Source organism: Carettochelys insculpta, chromosome 1 (assembly GCF_033958435.1).
Source record: "Carettochelys insculpta isolate YL-2023 chromosome 1, ASM3395843v1, whole genome shotgun sequence".
Lineage (NCBI taxonomy): Eukaryota > Metazoa > Chordata > Testudines > Carettochelyidae > Carettochelys > Carettochelys insculpta.
In genome coordinates, this window is record NC_134137.1 from 246,141,020 (window position 1) to 246,155,199 (window position 14,180).

The following is a 14,180-nucleotide window of genomic DNA, read 5'->3' on the forward strand; positions in this document are numbered from 1 at the left end:
GGTGAAAATGAAAGAATGAAAATTGTGATGAGCTACAATTTCTATTTAGAATCACATTATCAGATGCTCTACTCCTCTTTCAGGAGTTTCTCATTCTCCTTCTTCAAGCCATACCCTTTTCTCCAGCCAGCAACAATTTTACGCATTCCCCACCTTCCCTAGGCTCACAGAGAGTCCTATAACTTGCTTGTTGCTCCTAAACCATAATAAAAATAGCCTTGACATTTCCAAAACTTTCCAGTTCATTCAAAAGTAGAAAGATCAGGTTGGGGTAGTCAGTAGGTGCACCACTGGACAAATCTGAACTGCAGATACTTTTTCATAGACTGCAAAATCGATATATTTTCTTATTGTTATCATTATTTTTATTATTTTGCATTTTTTCTGGAGTTTGGACCATCACTATCCATTGATCAAAAAATGTGAACTTTGGCAAAAGAATTGATTATTCCCTGCATTAGGCACTGATTTAAATCATGAATACACTTTCAGATACATCTTTTGTGGACGCAGACATGACGGAATAACACAGATGTTTTCAAATGTGGGGAGAAAAATCAGTAACAACACAAGACAATGTCAAAATATTTCTAGGGAGAGGGAAAAAATGAGGTTGTCTCAACACTGGATCTGAAGGAAATTAAATGCCTCCAAAGAGGGGCTCTGCAGCTTGCAGTATTCAGTTCGTCATGAGTTCCTAAACTGACAACTGCCATGTTCCCAAAGACACTTGTCTTTTTTTTTTTCTTCATGTAAATAGTTTTATGATATTACCATTTGGGAACTCTTCCATATGGAGAATAGAAATTCAGAGTCAGCAGAGTCAATAACTGACAACAAAATGCCATCTTGTACTACAGAACTGTTCTTAAATAGAAAAATAAACAAATACTGTAAGTTCATTTTACAATATGAACAATATTTTTCCCTTTGACCTTCACTAACTTTAAAGGCAAGCCTTTTTGGCAGAGCTTTCATTTTGCTATAATTTAGTTTTCAAAAAATTATTTAAAATTATGTAAAATTGCTTTTATAACGAAAAGTGTGGAAGTTCCTTCTATAATTTAGGATGTCAGTAGTTTTAATCCCCCCCATCTTATTTCTCACTTCATGTCTTGTTTGGGATTCTGCTTTAAATGAAATGCACTCCTTCATTAAACTGCACGCTTTGTTGTATTCTATAAAAAGAAGTTGGGTTTATTTAAAACAAAGTACAACCCTCCCCCACCAAACCGTTTAACTTACATTCCCAACCTTTTCACTAGTGCAGACCCCCAAACACTCCCTGCAAACCTGTTTAGAGATCCTCATCAAAGCCAATTCTAGCCACTACGTGCATTTCATTAAGTGAAAAAGGAAACGTAAATAATTAACATTTAAAATTATGCATATGCATTCCGATGTCACAACAATTCAATTGCGCATCTCGTCACAATCAATTACCCCAATGGTTGGGCCTACATAGCAACAAATAATAAACTTGTGGCTTACCATCACGATTGTTTCATTACAGAAATGCGCCACAACATAGATTTTCGAACAGCAATTAATAACATTACTGGAAGATATTTAATTTTAAAATATTAAGTGATTGTAACTTGCAATTTATTTAAAACTTATTTTCTACGATAATTTTTATTTATTTTTATTTTTTTTTCATAGAAGTCCTGCAGTACCCTCCTGGGCCCCCAGGGGTCTGTGAGGACCCCCCCACCCCAGGTTGGGAACCACAAGTGCACATTATGCAGAGCAATGTAAACAAATCATTGTATGAAATTTAGTTTGTACTGATTGCACTAGTACTTTTTATGTAGACAGTTGTAAAACTAGACAAATAGATGAGTTGGTATATCTCCAGAAAGACTTCTGCATGCCACCAGGGGTCTGTGTAACTACTTGAAAACCACTTGTGTAGAACTAAACTTAGAAGCAGGCCACAGTTTGACTCATTTTGTGCATGCAGAAAACATGGAAACTGCTCCTGCAGCCATAAAATGTAGCCCTTAATAAAAATGCATGTTAATGCACCTGCAAGGTTGGAGATACACTTTTTTAAAGAATTAAAATAAATCGCAAATGAGTGCCTCAGCGAGAAGGGCACTGACTTGTAACACTGAAGGAAGTAGGATTAAGGGTATTGCTGTAGGCATACAGTAAAGGGCCTGCTTTGACACCTCTCTATAGGTTCTAAACAATAATGATCAAATTCTGCCCTCAGATGCATATGTGTGGCTCAGTGGGGGTCTTGCTATGCATTCAAAGATAGAATCTGTCCCCTAGGAAGAAAATAGCAGAAATCCCTGTTAACTCAGTCCCTTTTCAATCACACTTGGAATGACATTGATTTTAGTTTCCAGCTGTAATTGCCGTTTTCTATTTTACAAAAGAAAAACATCAACAACATTCAGAGCAAACAGGGAAAAAAATGACAATACCAAGCCAAATAATACTGGCAGTACAATTGAATAGAAAACGTACACTTCATTAACAAATGTGGGAAAGTTCATGCAAAAATATAGTGTTGTGTGCAAAAGACACATACCAACATTTTTAAAGAAAGCACTCCCATCTGCCTTCATTGTACCAGCCAGCTGACCTGTCACAAATAAGTAGCGATAGCAAGTTCTAGCATGAAAGTTGTTAATCAGCACCACTTTGATTCCATTGGCAATGATTAAATTTGAGGGTACTCCTAGAGAAGAAAAAACTAAATCAAATAGCTCTACCTTAGAAACTGCACTTTGCACTAATGGAATGTTATTAGTTACTAGGAAAGTGGGAAATCAAACTCAGATGTTAATACAATCCCCTGAAAAATTTCTAATTTCATTCACACCCTAAACAATACGTTGAACCACTCCCCAAATTAGAAGGTACTGGGAGCATGGGAGCTTGCTTGGCTATGTCTACACTGGAAGCCTCTGTGGACAAACGTTATGGTCAACAGAGAAATCACAGGGCTGCCCAGCAACTGGAAGCCCGCTCTATTGACAGAAGTGTCTACATGGCACTTTGGTCGATACTATTGTGTCGAAAGAATGTTATGCCTCAAATTTTTGAGGGATAACTCTGTCAAGGCAAAAGCACAGCTCTGTCGAGACTCTGTTGACAGAAGACTGTAGACACTCCCTGAATTCTGTCGACAGAACTCTCCAATGTAGATGCAACCTTTGTGAGGTAGAGTGGGGCACTTGGTACTGTTCTGCAGTGACCTCTGCAGCCAATGTACAATGGCATCGGTCGCCTCTGATGGGACTTTCCTTACTAATCTTCTAGCAAAAAAAACAGGTCACCTGTGTATTGTTAATGAACAGTCACTGAACTGAGGGGTTTTTTCATTGTTTCAGGAGGCATGCAGAATAACTGCTCTTCTCTGTAACATCACCAGAAAGGGGAAAAAATACACTGGGTTCAGTGAGCATATGCACTTACATGTGTACCTTGAAAATAAACTTTACAAAGGGGATGACAATCAGATTGTTCATTTAGACCAACGTAAAGATCTTAAGGAGGCTTTCAAGGAAGGGAACAATTGTTTATAGCATCTAATTTGGTGAAAACACAACACGAAGATTTCAGGCTTTTGGGGAGTCCCTAGTTTTAGTGCACGCCAGACTCCTGTCCATTCATGCCAGACCTTCTTTGTGTGAAACTTCTGAATGTAGGACTATTGACTTTAAAAAATGGAGGAATTTAAGAATGTCTTCCCTATTCTACAAGCACTTTGCCTCTGTGAAATGTGAATTTTGCTGAGTTCACTTTGAGTCCTTGTTTTTAAGCTAAGCGCAAATATGAAGTGGAAAATAATCCCCAAAGCAACCTGGTACTGTGCCAGGGCCTAATATGAAGCTGAACACCATTAATTCCCTTTGAGGTCAGTGGGAGTTGAGTTGGTAATCCACAGGAGGCGCAAAGGGTCTCACCAGATCATACCTTCTATTATGGCATGAAGAGCAGATAGCCACATACTGAATTTTTATGTCTGGGAATATCTGCTTGGAAAGTACACTCTCCCGGGTGTAGGGACAGCTATGTTGTATACGTGAATAATACCACGTAATATCAAGCATTTCCATTATTGTGGCACCAAATATATTCACTACAGGTTGAACCCCTCTAAGACGAAACACTCTCGTGCGGCAAATTCCACAATCCAGCATGATTTTAGTTAGCCAGATGACCACTTATCATAGGTGTGGCCAAATTTCTTGTCATCCCTTAAAGTTTCTTTACAGCCATCAGTCCTGGCTCTCAGTATTCTACATTAAAACAAAAAGCAGTTAAGTAGCACTTTAAAGACTAGCAAAATAATTTATTAGGTGAGCTTTTGTGGGACAGACCCACTTCTTCAGACCATAGCCAGACCAGAAAGCTATGGTCTGAAGAAGTGGGTCTGCCCCACGAAAGCTCACCTAATAAATTATTTTGCTAGTCTTTAAAGTGCTACTGGACTGCTTTTTGTTTTGATAGTATATAGACTAGCATGGCTCCTTCTGTGTAGTATTCTATATTGTTATTTAGCTGTAATTTACCCGCTAAATGTCTTCTAAGAGCCCAGTAAGCCATGGAAGTATTGATAATGTGCTAGAAAATAATAACACCCCATCGTCCAGCAAATTCTCTTAACTGGCACTGTTCCAGTCCGAAGAGTGCTGGATGAGAGAGGTTCAACTTGTAACAACATGAGTATTTGAAATGATTATACACAAAAGGTTCATCTCTCTTCCTGTATAATTCTGGTACTGGTAGTCGCACACAGTGTTTTGATGGCCATCACATATTGAATGAACAAAATTTTTCTTGGAAGAATGCTAATTTCGTTGTGTTCAACGATTGCAACTATTCTCTTCTATTTGTTCTTCTTTATTTCTCTCCTTTTCTGAGCTTCTTGCCTCCTTACATGTGGTGCCTCATGTAGCATGTACGGGTGCCATTAGTCTGTGTTAAAGTTCAGCAGTTAATATCTTACTGAAATAGTGCATGTATTTAGCAGCATCACCCACCCTATCCATCTTCCTCCAGTTCCTGCTTTGTGGACTATCAGATGCCATAAAAAAGCTGTACCTTCCAGACTGTTGCTGCTCCGACTTCTTCATTATTCTGACTTCTATCACCAAAATTTAAACTACAGTTTCTCAGAGTTATCAAGGAATTTACACTAGTTTTGTTCTCCACTTATTTTCTTCCTGATTTATAGCATTAGTCTTAAAATAACACAGTAGCACTTTGTTTTTATATGAAAATTTAATACAAATCTTTTAACCCTGCAGTTATTGAGGCAGTGCTTTTACTTAGGGGTGTGCTTCATATGGTGGCACTTGAAGGGAGTTAGTGCAGTGTAGGATCAAAGGCGTTTTGTGTGTTGTCTTCTATAGGGCAGTGGTTCTCAGCCAGAGGTCCAGGCCACAAAGAAATTTCGATGGTCCGCCAAGCAGGGCCTGTTTTACACTCACTGGGGCCCAGGGCAGAAAATCAAAGTCCCACCATACAGGACTGAAGCCCAGAGCCCTGGAGCTGAAGTACATGACTGAGTAACTTAGCTGTGCAGGGACCCCTGTGGTGTGGGCTCCTTGGCATTTGCCTTGCTTATTTTACTCCTTAATGCAGGCCGGGGTTTTTATATGGAGAAGAAAGTTGTTGTGGTACAGGTGGGCCTTTGTTGGCGAGGCCTGAGGGAGAAAAAAGATTGAGAACCCCTCCTATAGGGAGTTCTGTCCTTTTGCCTATTTTTGTAGCTGTTTAATTTAATTTTGTTTGTGTGGTTGTGACAGAGGTGCCAAGATCTTCTGGATGCGCCACCTTTTATTATTCCAGAAATGAAAACAAATTCATACACATTCACAGCACTAAATAATCTTGTCTAGTAATATGCAGGGGCTGGTGATTGTGAGGACAATACAGTACCCCTATTTTGTCACAAGGTGGCAGAAAATGTCCAATATATACTTAACCTTAGTCTTGTAGAATAATTGAGAGGCAGGTATTTCAACATGGTGAATCATATTGAGAATATTTTTCTTTGGCAAATTCATTCCTTTTTAATTATTTTTGCAGTCAGGTTTTTTATGTAGCAAGGTGATATCAATTTGTGTTTTACGCATACAAAGTATATAGTACTTGTACTACACCAGAATAGCCAATGTGCGTATTCTGACCATTTTTATATATTGTTTTATTAGTTTTTTAATTAAATAAACACATATTAGATACAGTAAAGCTGCTTCTATACTACCAGTGAACTTCAAAATTGAAATCAAAGTTAAGGGCTATTTCAAAGTAGAGTGCGGAGCATCCACACGCATATTCAAAATTCAACTTCAAAATTAACTTCGAAATAAGGGAGCCCAATTTCAAAGTTCTTACTCAGTTCCCGGGAATGAGTAGCGTCCTAGTTCAAAGTTTAACTTAGAAACAGGACACATGTAGATGGTCAACATCTGCTACTTTGAAATAGCAGGTCTGCCATGGCAGCAGCCTCACAGAAACCTGGAGACACTCTGGCCATCCCAGGTGGGGCTGTATGGTTACTGCTGGTTGTGTGTCAGGAGGCAGCTGCCCAGGAACCCCAGGCAGGAAGATGAGAGCGTGGCAAAGGCAGGGGGGCCATGAGCTCCCTGCTGCATGGCCCCCTCTCGATGCCAGATGTGAGCCACACAGCCCCAGCAGAAATGGCAATGGCAACAAGCCAGGACCCCCCTGCCCCCTGGAGCCCACCAGTGAGTCCTCTGAGGGCTTTCAGCAGTCAGGCAAGCAATGCCAGGAAAGAGGCCCCTCCTGGACTGAGGTGGAATTGCAAGATCTCTTCAGACTGTGGTGGGACGAGGAGGTCCTGTTCTACACAGGGGCATGTCAGCAGAATGCAGACCCATTCGAGCAGCTGTCCGGGGGCTTGGCTCCCGGGGCCACTCTGTCCGGACCAGGGAGACTGTCTGAATCAAAGTGAAGGAGCTGCTGCAGGTATACCGTCAAGCAAGGGACGCCACCAGACACTTGGAGGGCCAGCCCTCCCACTTCCCCCATTATAGGGAGCTGCACCGGCTCCTGGGGCCAAAGGAGGTGGCCCTGCCATGGCACCTTATGGACACCCCTACCCCTCCGCAGATGCACAGGAGGAGGCTGGTCCATCAGGCAACACTAGCCCCAAGCTGAGGGACCAGGCACAGAGGCCAAGGGCGATGACAGGGGGTCCAGCGATTGGACCCTCATCATAGATCTTCCGACAACCAGCTGGGCCTCTTCAAAGTCCTTACTCCATTCCCAGGAATGGAGTAGTGCCCTATTGACGTGTGGTGGGGGGGACTGGTGGGAGGGGTGGGAGGGATGTGTGTGGTGGGAGAATGGTGAGGGTTGAGGAAGCATGGTGGGGTAAGGGGTGGAGGGTGGCTGGGAAGATCAGTGTGAGCCCTGGGCAAAGGCCTCACACAGGGCCTCTCAAACCCTCATCCCATCCCTTCAAGCCACGTGGCACGGTGCAGCAAGCGGCTACTCATACCTGGCCCCTGGGTCCTCACCCTAGCCTTGCAAGAAGGGCTCTTGTCTGCTCTCCATAACATTATGGAGAGTGCAGCAGGCAGCAACCACCATGGGCACATTTGGGAGACTGACGTGCAGCCTTGTGAGGAGGCAGCGAAACCTTCCCTTTAATATCCCAAATGCCCGCTCAACGGTGTCCCGGTGTGGTTGAGGCAGCTGTTGAAAATCTCTTGGGATGGGGTGGTGCATCCCATGTAGGGCCACATGAGCCATGGGTGCAGCAGGCACATGGTGTCAGCCGTGATACAGGGGGGCATTGTGATGTCCCCCAACAGGAGCTTTCATTGAGGGGACATAGGTGCCCTTCTCTATCTGGCATCCCAGTCATGAATTTTGGAACATCGTGGGCCTTGCCAGACCACCCCACACTGACATCTATGAAACACCCGTTTCCATCGACCAGGGCCTGGAGGACCACCGAGTTATACCCCACAAGTGCTCAGTTTCTGAACTGCAAAGTTTCATAACCATTAGTTTTTTTGCATAATTAATTTCTCTGTGTCGCTTTGCCATGGCACATGAGTAAGCACTCATGGATTTACACAGGACATAACATAGGAAAGAAAAGGCATGATGAGAGTTGATGTGGTGAGAATATGGGAAGGTAACCAGAAGATCTTGGCTGTATAACAGCCTTTGTCAGCGACTTAGGTCAAGTTGCTTCAGCTCTCCCACCAGTTTTCCCCTTTGACAGAATGGGGATGATACCTACCTTATTGTGTGGTGGGGCCCAGCTGCAGAAAACTTAGGCCAAGATGTTTTAAAATAGGAGTTTACCATTAGGTTCCTAAGGCTACATATAGGCAACTGTCTGACTTTCAAAAGTGTAGGTCAGCCAACAGCTTGCCACTTCTGCCTCTTTAGGGAGTTGAGTATCGGAGGGGTAGCCATGTTAGTCTGGATCTGTAACAGCAATGAAGGGTCCTGTGACACCTTATAGACTAACAGAAAAGTTTTGAGCATGAGCTTTTGTGAGCACAGACTCACTTCATCAGATGCTGGTCTTGGAAATCTGCAGGGCCAGGTATAAATAAGCCAGAGCAAGGGTGGGGATAACAAGGTTAGCTCAGTCAGCAAGGGTGAGGCTTACTACCTGCAGTTGATCTGGAGGTGTGAACACCAAGGGAGGGGAAGCTGCTTCTGTATTTAGCTAGCCATTCGCAGTCTTTGTTTAAGCCAGAGCTGAGGGCGTTGAATTTGCACGTGAATTGTAGCTCAGAAATTTCTCTTTGGAGTCTGGTCCTGAAATTTCTTTGCTGCAGGATAGCTACTTTTAAGCCTGCTACTGTGTGGCCCGGGAGATTGAAGTGCTCTCCTACGGGTTTTTTATATTGCCATTTCTGATATCTGATTTGTGTGCGTTTATTCTTTTACGTAGAGACTGTCCAGTTTGTCCAATGTATATAGCAGAGGGGCATTGCTGGCACATGATGGCATAAATTATATTGCTAGATGTGCAGCTGAATGAACCCACGATGGTGTGGCTGATCTGGTTAGGTCCTGTAATGGTGTTGCTGGTGTAGATATGTGGGCAGAGCTGGCAACGAGGTTTGTTGCATGGATGGGTCCCTGAGTTAGAGTGACTGTGGTCTGGTGTATAGTTGCTGGTTAGGATTTGCTTCAGGTTGGCAGGTTGTCTGTGGGCAAGGACTGGTGTGCCTCCCAAGGCCTGTGAAAGTGGGGGATCATTGTCCAGGATGGATTGTAAATCCCTGATTTATGGAGTTGGGACCTTAACTGTAAGGTTGTATTTTTGAAAATCTTGGCCTTTGTACTTACCTTCAGATGTCAAATTATATAAAACATACAAGACAGAGACAAGGGTCAGGGAAGATTTATGTCCTATACATAACCAAATTAATGTTTAGGATTCTTGGCTACTGAACATCTTTCTTTAACATTATACTTAATACATAAGACATAGTATGAGTCTCTAATGGATGGGGAACTGGACTGGGAGTCTGTACGTGGCTCTGCCACTGATCTGCTGACTGACACAGATTCACACAGAATCACAGAATCACAGGGCTGGAAGGGACCTCAGGAAGTCATCTAGTCCAGCCCCCTGCTTCAAGCACGATCAACCCCCCACTAAGTCATCCCAGCCAGGACCTTGTCCAGCCGAGACTTAAAAACCTCAAGGGATGGAGAATCCACCACCTCTCCAGGCAACGCATTCCAATGCTTCACCACCCACCTGGTGAAGTACTTTTTCCTAATATCTAACCTACACCTTTCCCTCTTCAATTTCTGACCATTACTCCTTATTCTGCCATCTGACACCACTGAGAACAGTTTCTCACCCTCCTCTTTAGAGCTCCCCTTCAGGAAGTTGAAGGTTGCTATTAAATCACCTCTAAGTCTTCTCTTCTGTAAACTAAACAAGCCCAAATCCCTCAGCCTATCCTCATAGGTCTTGTGCTCCAGACCCTTAATCATTTTTGTTGCCCTTCACTGAACCTGCTCCAGCAAATCCACATCCTTTTCCTACTGGGGGCCCCAAAACTGGACACGATATTCCAGATGTGGCCTCACCAGTGCCGAATAAAGAGGAATAACTACTTCTCCAGATCTGCTTGAAATCCTCCTCCTAATTCACCCTAGTATGCCTTAGGCTTCTTGGCTACAAGGGCACGCTGTTTACTTATATCCAGCCCTTCATCCACCATAACCCCTAGGTCCCTTTCCATCGTACTGCTGCTGAGCCAGTTGGTCCCCAGCCTGTAACAGTGTTTGGGATTCTTCCGCCCCAGGTGCAGGACTCTACACTTCTCCTTATTGAACCACATCAGATTTCTTTTGGCCCAGTCCTCCAATTTATCAAAGTGCCTCTGGATTCTCTCTCTACCCTCCAACGTATCTAACTCTCCCCCTAGTTTTGTGTCATCTGCAAACTTGCTGAGAGTGCAATCCAGTCCCTCATCCAGGTCATTAATAAAGATGTTGAATAACACCGGCCCCAGAACCGAGCCTTGCGGCACGCCACTTGAAACAGACCGCCATCCAGATATTGAGCCATTGACCGCTACCCTTTGGGCCCGACCATCAAGCCAGCTTTCTATCCATCTTATAGTCCAAGGATCCAACCCATATTTCTTTAACTTATGGACAAGAATGTTGTGGGAGACCGTATCAAAAGCCTTGCTGAAGTCAAGGTATATCACATCCACTGAATTCCCCATGTCCACAGAGCTTGTGACCTCATCATAGAAGCTAATCAGATTGGTCAGGCAGGACTTGCCCCTGGTGAATCCATGTTGGCTACTTTTGATCACTTTCCCCTCTTCCAAGTGCTCCGAAATGGATTCCTTGAGGATTCTCTCCATTATTTTCCCAGGGATTGAGGTAAGACTGACCTCAATAGGGTGATTGTATGTCTTGATTTTATAGGGATAGGCCCAGTATTCAGGGCGTTGTCTTGTATCAATGCCTGCAACTCTCTGTCCCTGTCCTGATTTTTCACACTTGCTGTCTGGTGGTCCTAGATCTGGGGCAGGTCACTTCAACTTTCTGTGACTCTGTTTCCTCTCATATATTGCCTTTGTCGTATCTATTTAGATTGTAAGGTCTTCAGAGCACTACCATGCTCAACTCTATGTACAGTGTGTAAATCCTGGTGTTCAGATCACAGTTGAGGCATCTAAGTGCTACTATAGTACAAATAATTAATAAAGAGCACAAGCAAAATATCCAATTGCATGGGACACTGAGGGCTCCCCTAATATCTTCCACAGGGAGCATTAACGTGCAAGGATGCCTTGAAAGATCATGCAAGGTGTTCCAAGAAATCAGGGCAGTAAGCTCAAGAGGGAAGATAGCGTAACGGGAGAGCGCCTCCTGTTAGCCAGGGCATAGTGACACAAAGAACTTTCAGTGTGTGTGTATGAAGTATCATTTTAGTTTCACAGTATGGAAAGTGCATGCAGTGATTGATAAACAGGCCTTCATGTGTTTTGTATAGCTGTGTTAATGAATGAGCTACGAAAGCAGTGCCCAGCATTCTCTAGACGGGGACCCATTTTGACAATTCAGGAAGACTTGGTGACCCAGGGCAATTCAAAAACCTGTGTGGAGCAGAGCTGTAACTAGCTCATTTTGTGCCTGAGGCAAGAATATAAAATTGTGCCCCCCCTCATGTTTATATAGTCATAGTAGATATTTCATAGAAAAAGGGGAAATACATTAATAATAGTAAATAACAACACTACATTTATTATAGTTAATTATTATTTTAATATTATAGTTGATCTGAATTGTGGTGGGGGAAAGACTCTCAGCCCCAAACTGCTCCTCCCCTGCTCCCCAGCTTAAACCCCACACTCAGAGGATGGAGGGAGTCACTGTCAGGGGCTAGGAGAGGTCAGGGGGCTGGGGGAGGGTCACACTCAGGGTGGGGGGCTGGGGGTCATACTCAAAGCCTGGGGGTGTCACACGGGCTGGGGGAGGCTAGGAGAGTCACACTCAGGGGCTATGGGAGTCACACTCAGGGGGTTGGGGGTCACAGAGGCTGGGGAAGCCACAGTCAGGCTAGGGGGACTGGGTGAATCACATTCAGGGGAAGATACAAACAAAAAAAATGAAAACTGACAAATCAGCTAGATAGAACAGAGGGGCAGGGGGACAAAAGAGGGGAGGGAGTGGGGCAAAAATTACTTGCTGTAAGAGTCTATTAAGTGGCTTGCCTGGGATGGCTACGAATATCAAAGGTGGAGAAGCTGTCTTTGTAATGAGTAATTGGTCCTCTTTTGATAGAGAGAGCTGCTGAATGTGTCAGCATGAAGGAGCTGCAAATGGCTTCTTTAAGAGCCATATGCTGCTAAAAGCTGCTGGCAACCCTTAACAAATCTAATCGTGACCCATGTTTGGGTCCCGACCCATAGGTTGGGAATCTCTGAGCTAGGGTAAAGTTAATTTCCTCCATAGCAGCTTGAATTATTTGTACCTTGAACTCATATTTAACACATTGTTAAGTGTGAGTTATGTTGATGCAATTGCATTTATTACATCAGTGGAAGCAGCATATCCCACTGGTTAAGTCTTCTGAGACCTTCTTTCGTGGCCTCTTTTATAGAGTGTGGGCTGCTTCCTTCTTTATACACTGTGGCAGATACCTTTCCTCCTCCTTCATACAAGTCGCTCTTACAGTCTTCCTTAATTTTAGACTCAAATTAGTTCTTTATTCACAATTGTAAAATTTTAAGTTTCATTTTTGTTTTGTGCGCCTAAAAGAGCAATTTTCATGCTTCTAGAAACTGCACTTTCGAAACATAAGTAAAGATTTTCATTCACTAATCTAGCACTATAGGGCCATTTCTACACAGGCCACTTCCTTCGGAAGTGGCATGCTAATAGACAGAGCGAAATATGCTAATGAGGCGTGGATGCAAATTCCCCGCACCTCATTAGCATAACATCCCGTGATTTGGAGTCCAGAAGACTGTTCTTCTGGACTCCAAAATGCCGTGTAGAAGTGCGGCCCCTGGGGGTGGGGCTTCCAGAAGGAAGTCCTTCTTCCGGAGGCCCCTTCTTCCCAAAAATTTTTTGGAAGATGGGGCCTCCAGAAGGAGGATTTCCTTCCGGAAGTCCCCTCCTGGGGCCACACTTCTATAAGGCATTTTGGAGTCCAGAAGAATGGTCTTCTGGACTCCAAATCACGTGACGTTATGCTAATGAAGCGCAGGGAATTTGCATCTATGCCTCATTAGCATCTTTTGCTCCATGTATTAGCACGCCACTTCTGAAGGAAGTGGCCTGCGTAGAAACGGCCTATGAGATGCACAGATTTCATTTTCTGCTGCTATAGGTGCATTCCTAGAACTTCCTTAATGATTCAGCTCCCACCCCTTAGTTCATAGAAAAAATATAGTGTCTTTTGGCATAAGAAATTATGTCATTCTGGAATGTCTATGCCTCTGCAAAGTCTTTGGTCTATTGAAAATAATGTGACTTGGTAGCATTTGTATGGCTATCTGCTAATAAAGGTAAGGAATTAACTTTTGTGCTTTTATTCAGTGTTGCAATGCGTTAAAGATTGGGAAATTACTCGTCAGGCGAATTGGGAATACAACTACGAGTAAATGAATCACTTTCTACTTGTAATTGTTATGCAATATTTTTAGATGCCTTGCTACACAGATAACGTAATGTGAAGTGTTGTTAATAGGTGTGTTTATACGATTTGTTGCTATATTAAATTATGTCTAATAATTCCTCATTCTCTATTTATAGGTTAGGCCAAAGACCCTGATTCCAGACAGCCTTCCTATTTCCCCATGCAGAGACCAACCTTCCAAACAACCTCCTACTTTCCAAAAGGCAACAGTTGTCAGCATCAAAAACCCTAGCCCAGCCCTCCCCACTGCCAATAACACTGTCAGCCATGTACAGACACCTAACAGCCAGTCACAAAGTGTTGCCGAATCTACATCTATCTCATCACCTCTGAGCAGTGCAGGTGTGGCCTATGCCATTATATCCACCTCCCCCAACAATGCAACTCCGATCAGCACAAGCGCCACTGTTTCTGTGGTCAACGAAGGCATTAAAGTGCAACCGCTCCTCATTAGTGCTGACAGCAAGGTAAGTTTTGCTATTGCTGTGCATCTTTACATCAAAATGAACATTTTTATTGCAGGCGTAGGCAATAT

The 14,180-nt window shown here is 43.4% G+C and overlaps 1 protein-coding gene across 2 annotated transcripts in view; it reads left to right on the top strand.

The window, feature by feature from the left end:
- Positions 1 to 14,180, top strand: part of PHF21B (PHD finger protein 21B) — a 244,024-nt gene that overhangs the window by 191,673 nt on the left and 38,171 nt on the right. For both annotated transcript variants that reach the window (XM_075003606.1, XM_075003607.1), the window contains one exon: positions 13,762 to 14,112. In XM_075003606.1, coding sequence (XP_074859707.1) covers positions 13,762 to 14,112 — 351 coding nt within the window. The remainder of the gene's footprint in view (positions 1 to 13,761; positions 14,113 to 14,180) is intronic.